Source organism: Carettochelys insculpta, chromosome 9, assembly GCF_033958435.1.
Source record: "Carettochelys insculpta isolate YL-2023 chromosome 9, ASM3395843v1, whole genome shotgun sequence".
Classification (NCBI taxonomy): Eukaryota; Metazoa; Chordata; order Testudines; family Carettochelyidae; genus Carettochelys; species Carettochelys insculpta.
The window spans coordinates 56,688,572-56,710,405 of NC_134145.1; the positions used below are offsets into that span (position 1 = coordinate 56,688,572).

Consider the following 21,834-nt stretch of genomic DNA (forward strand, 5'->3'; position numbering starts at 1 on the left):
GAGAGAGAGAGAGAGAGAGTGATCCAGGCATTAACAGCCAGTCTCTGGGGCATTTTGTGGAGGGTATGTCTGTGTGCCTCTAGCAGCAACTCTCTAGGGTGAGTGTCTGTGTGCTGCAGCCCTTCTCTGTGTGTGTTGGTCTGTCTTCATCAGTCCCTCGAGGGCGGGGTCTGTGTCCAGCAGCTCTTGTGTGTGTGTCCGTCTATCTCCATCAGTCCCAGGGCGGTCTGTGTCCAGCAGCCATTCTGTCTGTCTGTGTGTGTTGGTCTGTCTGTCTCCATCTGTCCCTCTCTGGGGTGTGTGTCCAGCAGCCCTTCTGTGTGTGTGTGTGTGTGTCTGTCTGTCTGCCTGCCTGCCTGTCTCCATCAGTCCCTCTCCAGGGTGTGTGCCTGTGTGTACAGCAACGTGTGTGTGTGTGTGTGTGTGTGCGAGTCCATTAGTCCCTCTCTGGGGTGTGTGCCTGTGTGTCCAGCAGCCCTTCTGTGTGTGTGTGCGTGTGTGTGTCTGTCTGTCTGTCTGCCTGCCTGTCTCCATCAGTCCCTCTCTGGGGTGTGTGCCTGTGTGTCCAGCAACCCTTCTGTGTGTGTGTGTGTGTGTGTGTGTTGGTCTGTCTGTCTCCATCAGCCCCCTCTCTGGAGTGTGTGTGTGTGTGTGTCTGTCCGTCTGTCTCCAGCAGCCCCTCTCTGCTGGGGGAGATTCGGCCCCCCGGGGTCAGTCAGTCTGCCTGGCTCCAGCAGCCCTGCGCCTGCGCGCTCCGCCCGCCGCTCTCTGGCGCCGAAAGCGTTACGGGAGGGGGGGAGAGCGGCTGCTTGCGTCTGGCTCAGCTCCCCGGATCCCCCAGCGCCGGCTGCGCCTCGCCTCGCCTCCCTCCCTCCCTCCCTGCGCACCCACAGCGAGCCACACAAAGCGGCTGGGGCGGCCGGCGGAGCGGCGGCGCCATGACCGAGACCACCAAGACCCACGTCATCCTGCTGGCCTGCGGCAGCTTCAACCCCATCACCAAGGGCCACATCCAGATGTTCGGTTAGTGCCCCGCCCGCGGCACTGCGGGCTGTCGCGGGGCGCCGGGCGTGGGAGGCCGCGAGCACGCGTGGCAATGGGCGCAGGGCCTCGGGGAGGGGCTCGTGGCTTATCGCATCAGAGCCCCCCCCCCCTTACTCCGGCTCACCCCGCTTGGCGGGGCGGGGACCATGGCCCGGCAGGGGGTGAGAGGCCGGGGTGGGTGGGGTGCGATCCGCTCCGTGCTGGGGCCGGCCGGGCTCTGCTGCCTCCACCGAAGTGGGACCCGCGGGGGCTTTGGCGGTGGGGGGCAGGGGACCCGAGGGGGCGGCTCCCTTGGCGGGGGCAGGAGAAGCTGCGGCGTGCGCCGCTGGGTTCGGGGCTCAGGGGCAGGCGGAGGGGGATTTCCCGGCCCGCAGGCCGGTGGGAGCGGAGGGGACCGGCAGGGGGTTTGCCAGGCTGGCTGGGATCAGCTGGCAGCAGGGAGGGGGCCCTGCCCGGCTCCGAGCTGGTGGCCCTGGGCTGGGAGTGGGCTTCCCTGGCGGGCTGGGGATCAGCTGGCGGAGAAGGGGCGGGGCTGCGCTGCTGCTGGGCGGGGGGCGGTGCCTCTGCTGGCCGGTGTCGGAAGAGCTGTCAGGAGCCCTGAGAAGGGCGAGTGCCCGCCGCGGGTTCAGACCAAGGCCGAGGGCTGGGCGCTGTCCGCAGGGCAGGTGCTGAACGCTCGGGCCTGCCGCTGCGCAGCCGGCGCTGGGCGCTCTCTTCACGAGCGCAGACCGGCAGGGGAGGGAGGGCCAAGGTCATGGTAGCCAGCTGGCGCCGGCGTTCGGCGGGCGGATCACAGCCCCCGGCTGCGCAACGTCTCTTGGAGGGACTGGTGCGTCTGAGCGAGCTCCTGCGGCTGCTGCTCCAGGGACCTGAGGGGGAGCTGTGTCATGCGCCCAGCCTCTCTGTCCCCCTACAAGTGGTGCAATTCAAGAGATCACCTCGTCTCCCCCCAGGGCGGGTGGTAGGTGCGGGTACTAGTCACAACCTATGTCCATAGGGTATCAGTTGGGTGACACAGCCCTAGGGGCCTTGGGGAAAAGGGGGAGGGGGCCCCAGCTCTGCCCCTAGCAGAGGTAAGGCCTCGGGCATTCCGGCCTCAGCATCACCTGGACCTTGGTACTCTTCCCATCACAGCTGTGTGCAGCTGGAGTGGCACAGCTACAGTGTTTCAAAGGGGCCTAGCGCACCAGCTGCTGCTGCCAAAATAGCAACAGTGGCAGACAGAGCTCCAGGCCCCTTTGGAACAATGAGCCCCAGGGCAACTGCCCTTTGCCCATCCACCCATATTGGCAGGCCTAGGTGAACACAGGCAGCCAGAGTTGAGTAACAATCCACTAGATCTTTCTTTCTTTATTTCCTTTATTACACAGCTCTATATCCAACTCAGTTGTCCAAAAATCCACTTTAAACTCCAGTTTGCCCCACAGTTCTTAAATACAGGTCTGGAGAGATTTGCATGTTCATAACCCCAGCCCCCACCACCACTTACGCTAGAAACAAAGTAACATTCCCTTTGAAATGATCCATCTAACCCCAAAAACCCTGACTGGATCTTATTTTAAACAACATTTAAGACAATGTGCAAAGGTGTTGAAAGCAAAGCCACTGTATGGGGAAAGAAGGCCATATTGAGAACTGTTTGATGCCACTTTACAATGCATACAAAGGTCAGAACCCAATGTTCAATTTGTACCCATACACCAGTTCAGAAAGAGAACCAGTAAGTACTAGTAGGTTCTTGGTGCAGCTTTTCATGCTCCTGGAGTCTCCTATTTTCATTCCCCCTAATTCAACACTCTCAGCTACATATAATATAGACTAACATGGCTCCTTCTCTGTTAGTGTTCAACACCAAACAGGGCCTTACATACAGCTGGGACACTTTTTGCAGTACATGGTACCACTTATTCTCTGGGAGATTCTCTTTTGGAGGAACTGAGTGTCCTGTCTCTGTGGCATTTTCATTTCACATCTGCCTGGAAAATGAGAGGCTGGATAACGATGTCCAGTCCAGCTTATGTGTGAGCTGCTGAGTATTCCAGGCTAACTCAAACACTGTGCACTCGACGCTTAGGAGACAAAAGGAATTAGACACACTAACTTCTGAAAGGAATTGGATCTGATTTCTGGTAGTGGCACTTGATGGGATGATTCGTATAACTGCAATGTTAAAATCACTGGACACTCTCACTTTAGAACAAAGAATAGAAGGGGGGAGGGTGGCATGGGACATCAAAGATGTGTTACTTTCTTTAGAATTACTGACAGTTCAGAAGAACAGCACTTGAAGTGCTTATGGACCAGTGCACTAACTGATAAATCACAAGTCACCATCTGCTGTACACCGTCAAATCAGAAAAAAGGAACAGAAAGAGCGGCTTCTTAACCATCTAGCAATAGTGTGAGGACAGAAAAAGTGCAATATAATAGGATATTTCAGTCTGATAGACGTATGATAGAGGTCTCATGCCAAGACTAGTCAAACATACTTGGAGTTTCTAAAAGTTACCAATAACTGCCTGATGCACAAAAATTGCCACTAAGTTAGTTGTTTGATGTTAGTCCTCATTCTGATGAGGAACGATGAATTGATAACTAAAATTGATTGTTGCCTAAATGCAAATTATAATCTAATTTACTTTACCATGTGCAAACCGAATGTAGTCCTTCCCAAAATATACTTGGTGCTTTAAAAAGGCCAGTTCCCCAAAGGTGAAAACTATTATGAGCCAAATTGGGTGGGAGGAAATATTTATATGTAAAAATGTAAATGATAATTGGAAACTGCTTAAGAATGTTTTATTAAGTGAAAAAATACGCTTGTGAGGTTGCAACCATAAATGAGAGATTAAACAACAACAAATATATAGAACGAAGGGGAAAAAGGTGTATGCTGACAGTAGTGAATGCACATTGGCAGTTAGTAAATTCAGATGATTGGTAAGGGAAGCTGAAAGCATCAGCATCTGTAGCCAGCATGACTAGGAACAAGAAAAAGTTATTTAAATATATCTGGAACACATGTTGCATAGAGAGTTGTGGACTCTCCATCGCTGGAGAATTTTAAAAGCAGGTTAGACAAACATCTGTTCAGGGATGATTGATCTCTTCAGATCCCTTCCAGTTCCAGTAGTCTATGAGTCTATGAAATTTTAGTAATGGCATAGTTCAGAATCTAGATCAAAATGGTAACCTTATCAATCCTGGCCCAGAGAAGGCAGAAGTATTCCAGAACATAAATCTTGAAAATATATTCATACCTTACAATGATAAGGAAATATTTTCTATTTCATCAGCAATTAGGAAGGATGCCAACTAAGGTTAAACATTTTTAAATCAGGAGGACTGGATAACTTGCAACCTAAAGTATTCTTTTAGAATTTGCTGAGGGACACTCAGAACTATTATAGCTGATTTTAAAAATAGCTTGAATCACTAGAGATGTTCCAGAGGACTGAAAAAAGCAAATGTGACAATATTTTAAAAGGTTAAGTCAGATGACCCTGGAAACTATAGTCTGATATCAGTTCTGAGCAAAATAACAGATAGGCGAACATGGAGTGCAGTCAGGAAGTATTAAAGGATGCTAAATCAATGTGGTTTTGTGGAAAATAGGTCTTGTTAAACTTGTAATGGTGTTTGGATAAGCTTGTAAGTTTTGTCAATAAAAGTAATGGTGTTGACATCATGCACTTGGGCCTCTATATGGCATCTAATCCTACATGATGATCTGATGAAAAAAATCAACACACACAAAAAAACCCAATGCATTCTATATTAAATAGATTACAATTTGTTTAACTGATTGAGAATAAAAGCGCAATTGTAAATGGGATGTTGTGATCAGAGTCCCACAAGAACTTGTTCTTGGCCAATTACTATTCAGTATCTTTATCAATAACCTGGAAGAAATTATAGAAAAATGGCTGGTACACTTTGCGGATTACCACTCCACCCATTTTGTGTTGTGTTGTGACTAGGTCAGTTATGTTAAGGTGGGCTCATTTAAACAACACACATTTTTGCACAATGAAGTATGAGATCAAACACTTACAAATTAAGAATTTATATGATACTAAGGTACAGTAGCCTGGGAAACAGTAACTGTGAGAAGCACTGAGGGATCATGGTAGACAACCGGTAAGATGAGCGCTCCCAGAGCAATGCTGTAACTATAAGAGCAGTGTGATCTTTAGAAGTATAAGCAGAAGGAAAAGTCAAACACTAGGAGAGACGCAGTATATCTTTATGTACATAGAAAATACCTTGTTCCTTGAATACTGTGTCCACTTCTGTTGTCCATACTTCAAAAAGGCTGATGAAGAATTGGGAAGGGCTCAGAAAAGAGCTACAAGAATGACTTGAGGTGTGGAAAACATGCCTTCCAGTGAAGACTAAATAAACAATATATTTAGGTTATCCAGTAGACAGTTGAGAAGTGACTTACTAAAGTCTAAGAGTACCCACCTGGGTCAATGATTTCTGCTAATAAAGGGCTCTTGCACTGAAAATGGTATAAAGAGGACCAGTGGTTAACTAAAACATGACAAATTCAGACTAAAAACAAGGCACACATTTTAAAGTGAGGGGAATGAACCTCTGAAACTACTTATCTAGGGATGAGAGAGACCCTTTAACTTGGAGTCTTTAAATCAAGATTGGGTCTCTTTCTAAAAGATTGATCGATCAGAAGATGTGGGCTTGATGTAGAAGTTACTAAAGGAGGCTCTTAGCCTATGCTATGTGGAAGGTCAGACCGTATAGTCACAAAGGTCCCTTTTGGCCTTAGAAATCTCTGAATACATTATAAATTTAGACCCTGTTCTTCAACTCTTACTTATCATGAGCCCATGCTTACCCCAGTAGGATTACTGGCATGAGTAAGGGTTGGGAACCCTTACAGTAAGGAAGGCCTTCTCTTGTGAAAAGGCATTATAGAGTTGGGCTTTTAAGGCTATATCCTGGTCATCGTACCCATGGAAGTCAGTCTACTGAGTCAGTGGGACTATTCATATGAGCTAGACTACTGGGCTAGATGGACTTTTGGTCTCACCCTGTATGGCCAATCTTATGTTCTAGGCAAGCAGGATATGGCCCTTAATTTCCGTGGCACCTTTGACTTTGCCCTCAACAGAGAGCAGAACAGTGCTGCTAATGTGTGTTCCAGACAACTATGTGGATAAGAGACCTTCATCGCTCAGGTAGAGAAATGGGCCTCTCAGACCTAATAGGGAACACTTGGTCTTTAATATTAGAGAAATTGTAGCTGCTTAAAAAACAAAGTAACAGAAAGAGGAAAGGCCCAGTATGACTGATACTCATTCTTTCTCCTGGAGAGGTGGATCCTACAATCTTCTACTTCAGCCAAAGCCCAAATGAGTTTGCCTGGAGAATCAGGGCTAGGGTGATTTTTCTGGTGCCTGCTATTGTTGACTGAGTCCTTTCTTCACCAGTCACTTCAAGCAGAGCATCCTCTATAGGTGCAGATTTCCAGCAGCTGTAATTTTGTTACAATTCTGCATTTTATAACATCTTCCAATTTACAAGACCACCCACAATTATGGCAAGACCCAAATGACCTCAATGGGGTTCTGGCCACACTTCGTAAATTACAGGCTCAGGCTCCTAACAGTAGCCAAGTTAAGTTTTATTTATAAATGTGTGTGTCATGTAGGCAGGTACAATGTAGCCAAGATACCAGGCTATGCACCCACCCATATGAAGTAGTTCTGATAACAGCTCTGAAAATACACCTTGAATTGTTTGTGTTGTTATATATACATATGCTGAAGAGTATCTGAGTCACAGTATTTGAGTTGATTTTTTTGTATTTAAAGGAACATTGTCCACTTAAGACCCAAATTTCATCTTTGTTTATGAGAAGGGGGAGGAAGAAAATATGAAAATAAAATATTTGTGATTCTTTTAGAGGGAAATGAAATCAGTTTCCATTTATACTCCAAACAGGCATTGCAATGTGAAAACAGACCTTATCCCAAAATCACAAGCATTTGCAATTAAGCATGACTCTAAGTCCTCAGTTAAAAGCAGCAGAAAAGACTCCAATATTAGCCAGTAAAAGCCAATTCCGTTTGCCTTAGTCACATACACAGGATGGGTCCATTGAACTCAAGCAAATTCGGTTTTCATTTCAACTTAATATTCAGCAAAATATTGTGTGGCATGTACCTAGCTCTGAACAGGAGACATAATACTGTAAAAAGCTGAATTGCTGAGACAGCACCTAATTCTAACTCATCCCCACCTAACTGCAATTCTGTATGCAAAAGGAGAGGTAGCTGCCATGAAATATACACCCACGTCCCACACCCTAAGGTGCCCAGCCTGGAAAGCCAACAGCTGTGGTGAGGATATGTCTACACTGCAGTTCGCCATCACCTCCTTTCTGTTACAAAGGCAATGCAGTGCCACCTATGGACAAACTGTACAACCACTGATGAGCAAAAAAATATTATTTGCACAGTGCCTCTAACAAACCTATGCAAAAACTGGCAAGACTCCTGCTGCTCAGCAGGTGTTTGCTTTCTAATTAACTCATTCCCACTTATCACAGGAAACCCCAACAGAACAGCAGCCTGCTAGTACATGAGAACCAGGAAAAGACACTGGTGAGAAACCAAAGTCCAGCCCACCAGCCTCCTTTAAAACTTCAGCAGAGTGCAAAGTCAAATGTAAACACACTGCCTAGATGGCACAAAGCACATTTAAATGTTCAGTGAACTAGGACGTGACACTAGAAAAGAAATTTATCAAAGCAGGGGGCCAGTTACCCCCACCAAGATATGCATGAAGTTCTTCCAGTCTTTCATTAGCCATAGGGGATGCAGCAAACAGGCAGCGTTTTGGAAAGAGGCCTTTACTGAGCATGTTTAGAAGGTGGTACTACCTGTATCGTAGGAGGCCACTGTTCGTTTAGTAGCGACTGGTCTGAGCTTGCATCCCACAGCTTCTGGTGTGGCTTTCCGCCTGACACCTGACCCTCTTTTTCCAGTTCCAGTCATCATACCATGCCGAGAAGGGTAGAAAGAGCAGCTGCCTACCTACTCAGCACCCACCTCTTCTGACTTCCTGGGACCATGGGCAAGGTCCTTCACAAGGCTAGGGAGTGATGGGGTAGGATGCATGTATTAGCCACCTCTGAATCCACAGGGAAAACAGGTAAAAGTGAATGCTGCTTTATGCTGAGCTCCCTGCCTTTCCCCCAGGCTAAGGAAGCTCTGTTTCTGGTGAGTTCCAGAGGCAGCCACTGGTGGAAAATGCCCCTGGTCATGTGGGCCCAGGCCTCTCCCTGTCACTCAGGATCTGTGGCATGGCCCATGTGTTCTTGTGCCTGGGGCGAATCCCTCACATATGGGGACCATCTTGCAAGGGGAACCTGGCACATTTTCTTTCTTTCCTGCAGAACCTGCTCCTACAGATTTCCCCAGTGAGATTTTACTAATTAACCCACAATTTTGATTACATCTCTGGCATCCACATGAACAGAACCTTTCTAATCTCCTCCAGGCTGGGTTATTGTGAGATTAGATATGATACAATGCACAGGAGGGAAATGCTCCTCTCTTAGGAGACTGCATAGTAACATACCAAAAATGACTGGTCTATCTAGCCCCTGTCTTTTTGTCTAATAGCAGCTGGTGCCACAGACTTCAGAGGGAATGAACAAAACAGGGCAATTATCAAATGATTGAAGATACAGTCCCAGTTTCTGGTAGTCTAGAGTCTATATCACTTTGGTGCTTTAAAGATTCTTTTATCCAAGATGGATCTCTCATCCTTTCTCACATTCCCCATTTAAAGAATATTTTCCTTTCCAGCCAGTTCCAAGATAAGCCATTGGAATAGTGGCATCACAGGTGGCTGGTGAGCAGACCATTGCTCCGTCATGTTCACATTGGCTGTGAATCACAGTGATGACCCTATTTTTTTCTAATTCGTTGTGAATTTCTGCCCGCATCTATGTACCTATTGATGGTGATCACGTGCCAACTCCCTCCTCACTGAAAAGATTAGATTTGAAACATTTTTACTGAAGAGATAAGAAAGTGCGCAGCTGCCCAAAGTGAAAACGCCATTGCAGCATAGCTCAAAGAAACTTTCAGCCATTAAAAATCTCAGCAGGCTGCGCTTTGATTAGTCAAAGCAGCTCATCAAAGGGGAGCCTCTGAAATATGCAACATCATGTAAATAGTCTTCCAAGATAAAGAAACCAAGTTTTGTAAATAATGAACAGGAAGGAGATGGTGGGTCTCTTTGTTTTAATCGTTTGAGTTTTAGACACAGGGTTTTCTTAGCAGTGGAGATGATGGGCTTGTGCAAACAGCTGAATCAATGATCTCTTCTCAGAACACAGCTGGTAAAAATCCCATGTCCTGAAGAAGGTTAAGTTAACATTTCCCCCTTCCTACTTTCACTTCACATGTGATGGTATCTGCCCATGACCACAAGCAAAATTTCCATCCTGTGATGGGCACATAGAAACCTAAGAGCAGTTTTTTTCTCCCCAACAGGAGTCAGCCCTACAAGCTTCTGCCAGGCTGGCTTGTCTTTCCATTGTATTTCATGTCTGACTCCTTTGTACAAAATTATGTCAGTCAATCGAGGGAACGGGATTCCAGGCCTGATTCTCCACTTTGTTGCACAAATGTTGAATTGTGTAACACTGCTTAGGGGAGTAGAAGTAAAGTGCAGTAACAGAGCGTACACTCAGGTCCACAAACAGTGTCAGGAGATGCCAGCCCTGGGTGTACCATTAGTGGCCCCTGAAGCTGTGCCAGATAAAATTCAGAGACCTTGGCCAGGAAGTGATGTGTTTCTCAGATACTTTCTTTTAAAATGAATTTGGGCCAGACTGGTGTAATGCTTTGTGGAAACCACCATTGGACTCCCAACCATTGAAACTATGACCAAGAACAGTGTAGAACAGCGCATGCATCTGATGAAGTGGGTCTTTGCCCATGAAAGCTTATGCTCCAAAATCTCTCTTAGTCTATAAGGTGCCACAAGACTTCTTGTTGTTCTCGAAGCTACAGACTAACACGGCTACCTCTCTGATACTTGTCATCAATGTAGAACAGTGTTGCTGAACCTTTTTTATAAAGTACCCCTTTTAAAAAAATTAAGTACCCCCAGACTTCTCTTGCATACCCCTAAGGGTACACGTACCATCCATTGAGAAACATGGTCCTAAGGTAAGCTGAGGTCTTGGAGCAAGTGCCATTCAACCTTTCCAGGTGACTGTACCCTTTTCAGGAGTCAGATTTGTTTTGCATCCCACCAAGTTATACCTTGCTTAAAAATTACCTATTTACAAAAACGTGCAAAAATATCACAGCAGATACTAAGGAAAACTTGCTGACTTTCTACCATCTTGTTATCAGGTAAATGAATTGGACTAGAAATATTGTACTTATGTTTCAGCATAAGGCATGTGAAGCAGTAGAAACAAGTCATTGCCTGAATGAGCTTTGTATTGACTTCACTCGTGTTTTTATGTAGCCTTTTCTAAAAAAACTAGGCAGTTATCTAGATGAATTGATGTACCCCCAGGAAGACCGTGGTGTAGCCCCAAAGGTACATGTGCCCCGGTTGAGAAACACTGATATAGAACACATGGGTGAGAACACATGCTCCAGCAATTCCCCTTGTTGACACTGGAAATTGCTGGTGTGGGATACACCCAACCCATGATCCCATCTCAATGCTCCAGAGGAAAGTGAAACCCCAGGGCTCTTATTAATGTTCTCCAAGGACATGGGGGATTCATTTCCCTTCTGAATCCCATATATGACAATCAGGTCACCCTGTGAACAAATCACCCAACATCTGCTATTTAGTACATCACATTTCTGTCTAGAGAAGCCAACAAATACGTGGAAGTTGTCCAAGCTTCTCTTCTTCAGCCTGGAGATGTCTGGGGTGACTGCATTGGAGCATCTTTCTTTCCTGTCTTTTCAGTGAAAGCTTTAACCTCCTCTGGCTGGCGACTAACTGGTTTCTAATGCTTTCCCAAACCATAGAGGAGAATAGTGTTTCTATGAGCACTTTGGGGCCAGGGGAATTCATCTTTGTTGGCATTTCAAAGTGGCAGGCACATTCCTAATGCAGTAGCACTTAGCATAAGCAGCATTCTCCATATAAAGCTGTCCACTGTATGGCCATTTAAACCAGCTGGTTTGGTTCTCATGGCTCTCATACTAGCATCCCTCTCAGGAGTTTGGAGGCGTTTGCCCAGCTTGTGCATGTGTAAACATGAGCCAGAATCAGGCCAAGAATAACCAAAAAGGCTTATCTGATCATAGGAAATGATGGAGAAACACATCGGAGGGGACCCAGCAGAGGAAGTCTTTGCAAACATGCCTTGTGGAGATTGCTTAACACATAGACAGGGATGTGGGGAGAGCACTTGTCATGGTGCAGATCATTCCATGCCTCCCTCAAGCCCTCCAACCTTCTGGGGGCAGCACAGATCCCAGGGCTCAGTGGTAGGCCAGCACCATCCTCACAGAGGCTTTTTGCCTCCTACAGCAGCTCTGGGCCACAGCAGCTCCATTAGTGCCACCCTAACAGGGGCTCTTCTGGCCACCCTTCCACTGGGATTCCCCCTGGAAAGGAACCCCAGTGCAAAGAGAGCTGCATGGAAAGGACACTGTGGACCTAGCCCACGTCAGCCTTTCCTTGCAAACGCCACAGGGATGAGAAGGAGATGGACACACCTGGGCCCAGCTCCCCACACCTCCCTGGGCAGCCCCCAGGCCCACAGAGCACGAATTGCTAGGTCAGAGGGAGAACAGGGACAGCGTCCTGCAGGTGACAGTCTTTTTTCTATGCAGAAGGGAAGTAATACATGCTCAGAGGGTCCCCACCACACAAAGACATAGGAAGGGAAGGCTCCTTGAGCAGCAAGAGTTTAATACCTAGGCACTAGGCAGAGAGTCAAAACGCTTTGGTTCTACTCCTGCCACTGACCTGCTTTGAGACCTTGGCGCTTTCCTGTCCCCTCCCAGCCAGTCTCATGCGACTTAATGCTGCTCAGAACCGGAAGAAAGGTTGTAATTGAATTTGTCCAGCATTTAGCTCACAGGGGCAGTAGGTGCTACCACCAGCTATGATTTAAGATAACGACGTTCTTTTCCTCTGCAATAGCCTCTTTCTTTTCCAGCGCCCTTCTTTAGCTTCCTCCACTCCAAGCCTTTGTCTGCTTTATGGCTCAGAGCTTAAACTCCAACCCTAACCCTTCCTGGGTCTCTCTCAAATATTTATGTGCTGTTAAATATTTAGCAGCATTCATTACATTCCATAGACCATAGGGCTGTCTGAAACAAGGCTGGTTAACAGAACAAGGGTGGGACCGGATCTCATTTTAAAGTGAAAAATAAAAGAAACCCAGCCTGGTGAAATCAAACCTAATCACTTTGTTAGAAAAGAAATAAAAGACCCTGTTCTGTTATAAAATAATTGCAGTTTATTCGTATGCTGGTGCAGCTCTGGCGGCTAGTTGCTATGCTTTAGTTTGCAGACCCCATATGCTGCAAAGAATACAAATGAATACACTAGTATTGTTAATCAGACCTATGCCTGTATTTCAGAGTGCCAGATTGGGACTATGTGCAAGTCCCTGCTCTGCCACAGATTTCTTGTGTGGCCTGGGGCAAGTCACAATCGACCCGAATTTCAGGTCTCCATCTCTGAAGTGGAGATGTAACAGAACTGCCCTGCCTTACAGGGATGTTCTGAAGACTGATGAGAATGTAAGATCTTTGGGGCAGGGACTGTTTTATTGTATGTCTGTGCAGCACCTCGCACAGGGGGGTCTGCAACCTGCAGCTCCAGTGCCACGTGTGGCTTTTTAAGGCCTGTTTGTGGCTCCCAACACTACAATTGCTAAGCAAAAAAAAAACCCCTCTTGGTTATTTTTGATGAATGGTGAATGTCTCAAAGCCCAATGAACAACTCATGGCTAAACAGAAAACATGTGATCTCGAAATGTTAGATAACTCCCTCTTTGCAGTGACCGAATGCTCTGACGTCAACATTCTGTGAGAGGCAGTGATTGTGTGGTCTGAATGGTGCTCAACTTTATTTCCCACCTTTCCCGGGGGGGCTGGTTTCCTGTGATGGATCTGAGCACAAGGCTCATAGATACGGGTTTATGTTTCGGTCACCAAGGCAGACCTAGCCTGTGACTCCAATGCATTTTGTTATGAGTGACTCCCAGGGAGTTCTTCTGGCTTGGTAGATTAGATTTTCCTTTTGCCAACCTAACAAGGAGGAACGTCCCTAGGCACACAGACGAGATTCTTTCTTCCTGGGGGAAAGAGTGTCAGGAAGACCTCTCAAGGGAAGCACGTTTTACAGTGCCTCAGCATCAGGGGAAATGCATCAGAAACCTCTTTTGTTTCCAGCGCCTTGCAGCTGGGTCTGTGATTCTGAAAAGGGAAAATCTTTGCTTCCAGCTGGTGTCCTCGCTGTAAAAATGTTGTCACCAGTCTCTTTGGAAGAAAGCAGGTGCTGGGAATTGATTCGTGAAGAATGCTGGGGTGTGCTGAACTGTCCAGGAAAAGGAGACAGGGCTGTGGTGACAGCCATGCCCGTCTCCAGCGTGTCGCCATGGTGACTTCTCCACTAAAGCTGACTCAGTGTGGAGCCAGCAGACACAAGCTGGGGCTGAATCATTAGACTGGGAGTCATGAGACAGGGGTTCTAGTTCTGCCTCAGGTGCTGACTTACTGCATGACCTGTGGCAAGTCACCTGATTGGTATTTCTGCTCCCAGCCTTGGCTGCTTAGCTGGTGAATGGTTCAGTGCAGGGTGAGTTGTGTCTGGCTGGGTGAGGTCATGAGCTTCTGAGGTGCTACTGTGTTCCAAAGAATGGAAGATGACAGGGCAGCCTGGGAAGAAGGAGGGGAGACAGTGGCTCAAATTGTGCTCACCTCCCTTATGTAGGCAATCCCCTGGATTCCAACAGGACAGCTCACACATGGAGGCGGAGCCAAATTTCAGCCTTTCCTAGTCAGAGGGTGAAATGTTTTCAGACCCACATTGGTGCAGGCAGGTTGCCTGCAGCTGTATGCACGCTGATGGGGGAATAGGGTAGTTTGTCCTGGGCCTCCCATTTGAGAAGGCTCCCAAGCGATGTTGTAACCTATTGGACCAGATCCCAGCACCCCTAAGATCTGGCTTGGCATCCCCTCGATGAAGGAGCACTGAGCCAAGGAGTGGCACTGCAGCCTCCTGTGCCAGGTTGCAGCACCATTAATCAAAATCTGGCTCAGTGTCCCCTTTCACAATGATGGAATGGACAGACCACATGTGAGCGATGCTATCACCCTCTGCACTGCCCACAGCAGGAAGTAGGGACCAGCGCCCCATGCCGTGGGCCGCTGCTGCACTTCTGCCCCTGAGAATGGCAAATGCACATTAACGCCAAGTCTATGCTGCAGGGGAAGGTCAAATTAAGGGGCACCATTTCAGCTGTGCGAATTACGTAGCTAAAGTCAACGTATCTTAATTTGGTCTTTTGTGCCATCTCCATTAAGGGGAATCAAAGGGAGCCTGTGCTCCTGTCGACTTTCCTTACTCCAAGCAGGGGGCGGGAGTGTGGAATCAGTGCCGCAATCTTCTCTGCTTCCAGCCGAACTCTGTATCTGCCGAATGGACTATTACAGGCTGAACCTCTGAAATCCAGGACATTCTGGTCAGGCAACATTTGTGGTCCCTCAGGACCATAGATGTTGCTAGACCAGAGAGCCCTGGTGGCTGGGAGCAGGAGCCAGCTGCGAATCCAGTGTCTGGAAGCCCCAGCTGGGGGCTGTAAAGGCAGCAGTGGCATCCAGAGAGTGGGAGATGCTGCTGTGGCCAGGAGATCAGCAGCCAGGGCTGACATCAAGGCATGGGCAAACGATCCAGAGAGGAGCCTAGGAGTGGGCCTGATGGCCAGCAGAGGAGCACTGACTGCCCCTCGTCCATCAAAATCCCTGGTTCAGGGCCACTCAGGTCCTCAGGGTGCTGGACCAGTTAGGTCCAACCTGTACTACACATTCCAAACCCTACAAGGACCACTTCTTGATGCGAACCAATGGCTCAAAAATTAAAACAACTAGAACGCGTAAGAAGGGAAATTAGGACAGAGAAAATAAAATGGATTAAAAAAAAGTTACTGACACCATTTGATAAACCTGAGATTGGCCGAGTTGCGCATCACAGCCTCTTCTGGGCCAGAAGGCCAGGACGCTGTCCTATTTCAATCCTGGGGTTTGATTTTTTCTTTTCTTTTTTTTTTTATGTAAAGGCAAAATAGGCTGCTCAGCGGGAGGCAAAGGAAAATGCTTGTACAGCCTGTGTTCTTTTTACATACTTACTATTCAAATACATTTGCGGGGCCAAGGCAGTCATCGTGTTTTCAAAAGGGAGCTGTTGGAAATAGCTGGAGTACATTTTTCTCTTGTTTGCCAAAGAGCTTGTTTTAGCAACTGACATTTAGAGGTGAACTGAAATAAAATGTAGCCACATGCTGCAGATTCTGGGCTGGCTCCTTAACTGGTGAAGACAGGTGTCGCTCCACTGAGGATGAGAGAGTTCTGCCGATGCGCACCAGCCAGGGCTCTGTCCTTCTGTATGGTATTCCCAGGGTAAGGTTAACATCCAAATGATTCACTGCAGGTCTGTTATCAGACTGTGCTGTTTGGTTGCATCCGACTGGAGCATCACTTGCTTTGTGGTGTTGTCAGAGCATGGCCAGGGTCCTGTACTAATGAGATCATTTAAGCCCAGTTATACAGCCTGTAATATAGGAGGTTTCCCTGAGCACAGCTAAGAGAGTCAAACCAGGGCGAATTGCTTAAAACAGGGCTCCTTACAACCCTAGACCGTGGGTTCTCCTCATAAGGCACACCAAACCAGTCACAATGAGCACGTTGGCTGCCTCTCTGGCCAGCAAGAAGTCACACAAGCAATTCCCTTAGACACTCCAGCTGTCACCTGTATCTCTTCTTACACAGATGCGAGATTATGTAAACCAATCTCACCAAATCTACACGGGTGCTTCCAGTCCCAAAGGATCAGCCACATTCCCAAGTCAATACATACCTAGATCTTACCCAAAATAACAGGTTGCGCCAATCTTTTAGAATCTAAAATCTGAAGGTTTATTCATAAAAAGAAAGAACAGGGTGAGAGTAAAAATGGTTAAAAAGCAATCAATTTACATACATCAATTGCAACATTCTTGATGCAGGCTGCAGCAGATGGAATAGGCTGCACCTTAAATACCTCTGGAGTACATCCCTTGTTAATATGGGTCAGCAATCCTTCATGGCTCAGTTCATAGCAGAGATGTTTCTGAAGTGATGAGCGGGGTTGAAGACTGAAGACAAAATGGAGAAGCCTCAGGGTCCCCTTTTACCCTTGCCCATGTGGAAGGAAACCCACTGTTCATCACTGTGTGAAAGCACATCCAAAAGGGAGAATCACATGGGCAGGTCACCTGCCCATGTCCTGTTTTTGGGCATTCTGACATCGGCAGCCTTCTGGGCTACATGTCTGCAGCTAACTTCCTGAGATGTGGATTGGAATCCATTGCTGCTTTACCTGGCTAGACATCTGTTCACAATAGGTTGCCACGCCTCCTGTTGAGGTCTCCTGTCGACTACAGTTTGAACTGCAAGCCCAGAGCTCATACTTATAACTCCACATAATAAAAATGATACAAACATATAAGCACCATAAACAGATTCAGTGAATCACTAGCTTTCATTAGACACTTCACTTGGCCCACTTGGCACAAGCTTGGATGAAAACCCAGGACAGTGGTTGCAGTAATGTTCTCGTGTTCATTTTAAAATCCAATAAAGTCACACAGCCAAGATCCGATTTTCATCCCAGCATATGCAGACATAGGAATTACAAGGTATAACTGTACCATCTCCAGGCTAGCTTTAATCTAGCCAGCATGGGTAGCATAGGCAGAGGAGCAAGGATCCCAGAGTTAATCTAGCAACACGAGTATATACCCTTGGTACCCCAACAGGCTTTTATTTGTGTAACTAGTGCATTACAGTGCTATTACCACCCTGACTGGATGCATTAAAGGTGGCATAGGACTGCCTACCTACGCAATGGTCATAATTTAATATGGAGGATAGGTGCACCCCCACTCCTTCCTAAACCTCCTTGGAAAGAAGACCAAAAAGAAAAGACAGACACAGGTGAAATTTAGTCTGCGATAAGGAATCCATGGGGTGAGAGGAAAACAGAGCGCACTTTCCTTCTGAGCAGTAGACTGCCTTCTACTGACCTCACAGAGATGCTACCCTGACTATCTGGCTCAGAATTAACTGGCTGATGGTATTTTCTGCCAGCTGGAGCTAATCAGAACCACCATGATTGCCACTCAAATAACGGCTTGTTTCACAGCTGCACTTTTCCGCTGAATGCTGAAGCTCTTTCCTGTATTGATTTTTGACCAGTTTCTCTTACAAACATCTATTACAGTGGGAGAGCCCAGTAGGTGCACTAGCCTGTCTCTGAACTAACACAGGATGGAAACTTCAAGGAAGATCCAATGGCCTCCTCCCAATAACATGCATTGCCATACCATGGATGGGTATTATTTACAGGCCCAATCATGTGTTCAGCCAATGCAACAAGCCGTGAAAACTCGTAGGCCTTGCTGTTTTCTTATCACTCATGTACTTGTAGATGCTATTCATGGGTATTTCTTCCTACTCCTTTTTCGAAAGTTACTACACAATTCACTACAGTTATCCTGTGGCTGTGAGTTCCAAAGATTAATTATACATAAAGTAGAAAAGATTATTTTTACTCAGATTTCTCAGTTTCCTTCCAGCAGTTGCTTTTATCAGGTTAGGTAGCTACTGCATATAAACCACACCTGACTTTGCCATCTCTTCCCACTTCAGGTTCAGCTCAGAGGAATCTAGTGTGGCAGATTTTTATCAAATATAAAACACAGATACAGTATTAGAAGCAATATGGCTGCTGCAGGCCTGAATGATGCATAGTAGGAGCTCAGTCCTGTGAGCTGCTGAGCATCCTCCCTGCACCTGTTCCCGTCTCTGGGTACTAAGGACACTGAACACCTTCCAGCATCAAGACCTGAGAGCTTTTCCCATCGGTGCCAGGCTGAAAGCTCTGTGCAGTTAAGTCAAACTGGCTCTTTGCATAGTTTATGGTACTATCTGCAATGGTGGACACCTTCCAGACAAGAAAGAAAGTACAAGCCCTGTGCTGGGCACAAGCAGTTCTGAGCCCACCTTGCTTTTCCATGCCCACTGGTATATTTCCAAGTTTGATTAGAACTGGAGTGCTGCACTGCATTCTGTGTGAAACTGGGATATTTCAACTCCTTCTCTGTCTCAACACCAAGGGTTATCATAGAATTATAGAATCCCAGGGCGAGAAGGGACCTCAGGAGGTCATCTAGTCCAGCCCCCTGCCCAAAGCAGGACCAACCCTAACTAAATCATCCCAGCCAGGACTTAGTCAAGCCAGGACTTAAAATCCTCCAGGGATGGAGATCCCACCACCTCTCTAGGTAACCCACTCCATTGCTTCACCATTCTCCTAACATCCAGCCTACACCTCCAGCTCTGTCACCTGAGACCATTGTTCCTTGTTCTGCCATCTGTCATTACTGAGAACAGCCTCTCTCCATCCTCCTTAGAGACCCCCTTCAGGAAGTTGAAGGCTGCCATCAAATCGCCCCTCACTCTTCTCTTCTGCAAACTAGATAAGCCCAAGTCCTTCAGCCTTTCCTCGTAAATCATGTACTCCAGCCCCCTCGTCATCTTGGTTGCTCTGCAATGTACCCTCTTCCAATGCATCCACATCCTTTTTATACTGGGAGGCCGGGGCCAGGCAAAACTGGATGCAGTATTCCAGATGAGGCCTCACCAGTGCCAAGTAGAGGGGAATATAACCTCTCTTAATCTAGTAGAAATGCTCCTCCTAATGCACCCCAATATGCCATTAGCCTTCTTGGCTACAAGGGCACACTGTTGACTCATATCCAGCCTCTCATCCACTGTCATCCCCGGGGCCTTTCAGTCCAAATGTTGTCCACGAGTAACAGACTGCATCCTTTCAAGCTTCAGCGCTGGAGATGCTTTAATCTAGCTAGCGTGGGCAGCAATAGTAGCATAGGCAGGGCAGCATAGGCCTCAGGGTTAATCTCACAACACTAGTATGTGCTCTTTGTGCCCCAACAGGCTTGGACTCAGGTAACTAGCACAGGTCTTTTGTTAATACCTCCACAAGTCTCTTCTATCACCCCTCAAACCTGATAAGAGCCAATAAACCTGGGGATGCCCAGGTTGTCTCCAGCTGCCTTCCGCAGGTGGTTATCTTTCCAGGCCTACATTTGTCTGAAAAATCACCAACACCTGACTCTATGTACAAGCAAAATTGGACAGTTTCCTCTGCCTACCCCCTACCCCATGCACACGATGCTGCTCCCCACAAGGTACTCTTCCATGTTTCCCAAATCTATTGCAGATCCTGTGCCATTTCTAGGTCAGCTGATTGTAAAGCTAATCACTCAGTCCACTGTTGATTTTTTTTTAAACCCTCTAATCTGACTCTGCTATCAGGAAGCAATCAGTGGTCAGCATAGAGTCAGAGCAGGAGTTAGATTGGACATCAGAAGGATAGCTTTCTAGCTGGGGTTGGACTGGGGTCATTGATGCGATATCATATGTAGGTGGCTGAGTAGCGAATATTTGTTGGTAGGGAACGGAGGTATCCTCCTTCTGGGATGTTTCCAACATCTCACTTTCAAAGTTCTGCAGCATAGTTCAGGGAGTTCATGGGACATTTATATTTGTGGATTTGAAATCCATCCACATGCATTTCAAAATCCATGCAGATTAATTTACAGCCACATCACAAAGCCCCTTTCAACATTCCTGTTTTATAGACCACCTGGATGCAGCTGCACATCGTAATGGTGGGCAGTGGTCTGTGTCAGCTGAGCACTTGGATGGCCGCCCAAGAGAGATTCACGTGCCAGCCAGTTGATTAGTAGAGTGACCACAGTCAGCAGCATATGTTCCCCCTGTGGTGCACATCCACACATACCTTAGTGCACATAACAAAACTTGTTCTGCACATTAATGGAAAAAATGAGAGAACACCGATGGGGTGCATTGGGGGAGGAGGGAGGATAAATTATAAGAGACCAATTAGCTTGGAGATAAAAACTGACTCTCTCTCTGGTTTACAGGACATTTTGGTGAGTTAGAGCAGCCTTTGGGATGAAGAATTTGATAAGCTAAGGGCCTGCTTCTGCTCCCAGTGAAATCAAGGGAAGATTTGGTGTTAACGTCACTGGGCAGCAGGAGAATAAAACAGAAGAATGATGAGCATGCTCAGTAAAACAAGGGTCTCACTGTCTCATATAGTGATCTGAAGAATAACAGAGTTGTAGTACCAGCGGATTAGTACATTTTACTTTTGTCAGTTTCTGATGAGTTTCAGTTCCAACTTCCCATGTATTGACATGATGTAATGTTTTGATTGCAAACGATACAGGGGATTTTTTTTTGGTAAGAAAACTCTGCCTATAGAAATATGTTTAAATAGGGGAAACATTTTTTTACTGGTGTCAGCCCAGAAATTATTCTTGGTGAAGTTTGACCCAACACTATTTTTTAATGAACAGTGCTGTATTTGAGTACATCTTTGAGTTTGCCTCCGTCAGCAGGATATTTCCTAAATCCAATCAAACTACAAATATTCCGATGTAAAGAATAAATGTTGGAAGTATGTGTTAATTTTCAACATGCTTCAAAAAAAACCCACAGCAAATAATATTTGAAATCAGGCCTTGAAAACTAACACATAGAAATCTTTGATTTCAATCGTGTAAATTGTATATGATTGGATAAATGCCAGAGGAGGTGAAATGTTGATGATTAAACTTATTCAGTGTGAATGACTGAAAAACAAATGCCTTTTCTTTAAAAAAAAACCCAACTATTTCCAATCTGAGAAGCAGGAAATGTCTTTTAGTGCTATGAAGGTAAACAATCACTTATTATTAACTCTGCAGCATGTCCTGTGATCAGTCTTTCCGCACAGTGATCTTGCTAGAAATAAAATTGGCAAAAATAAACAGGCTTCATTTCAAGCAGAGGAAAGTAAAAGTGAACTGGAAAAACACCAGTATTAGCAAAGAATTTACTTATTGGTGTTACAGAAGCTGAAGGGCTTTATGGGGAGTTGCAAGGCTGTCAGGATACCAACAAGGGCAGTCAGGGCCAAGGGTGAGAGCAGGGGCAAATCTGAGGCTGGGGATAACAGAGGAGTTCATTGTGATGTCTGGGCCAGGCAGTAAAGTCCAAATCAAGCTGAGGTCGAACAGGGAATTCAAGGGCAGGAACAGTCATTGCAATCCACTGAAGATCCACCCTGAAGACTGGACACTTATGGGAACACTCTGGGTTTAAATATGGAAGGGAGGGAAGTAAATCTGTTTGAGGGCATTAAGAACAATTTACTTGCAGTTGGCTCCCCACGACACCATGTGACCTGGTGGACACTGCATGCATCTAATAGGAAGTACAGAGGCGTATGGTAGGAGACAAGAAAGACACAAGGAGACACTCTGGGAATTTTGTGTGAGGAATGCCATGAAGTAAATGGGATTTACTGATATACTAGTTCAACTGTAGCATTTAATTGAGACCTGAGATTCCCAGCTTCTTCCTGAGTACAGGTTGAACCTCTCTAGTCTGGCACCCTCAGGACTTG

General features: G+C 46.6%; 1 protein-coding gene across 1 annotated transcript in view; it reads left to right on the forward strand.

The window, feature by feature from the left end:
* The first annotated feature begins 938 nt into the window (after nucleotides 1–938).
* Nucleotides 939–21,834, forward strand: part of NMNAT2 (nicotinamide nucleotide adenylyltransferase 2) — an 81,015-nt gene continuing 60,119 nt past the window's right edge. Inside the window, exon 1 of the mRNA XM_075003110.1 lies at nucleotides 939–1,023. Within this exon, the coding sequence (XP_074859211.1) occupies nucleotides 939–1,023 (85 nt within the window). The remainder of the gene's footprint in view (nucleotides 1,024–21,834) is intronic.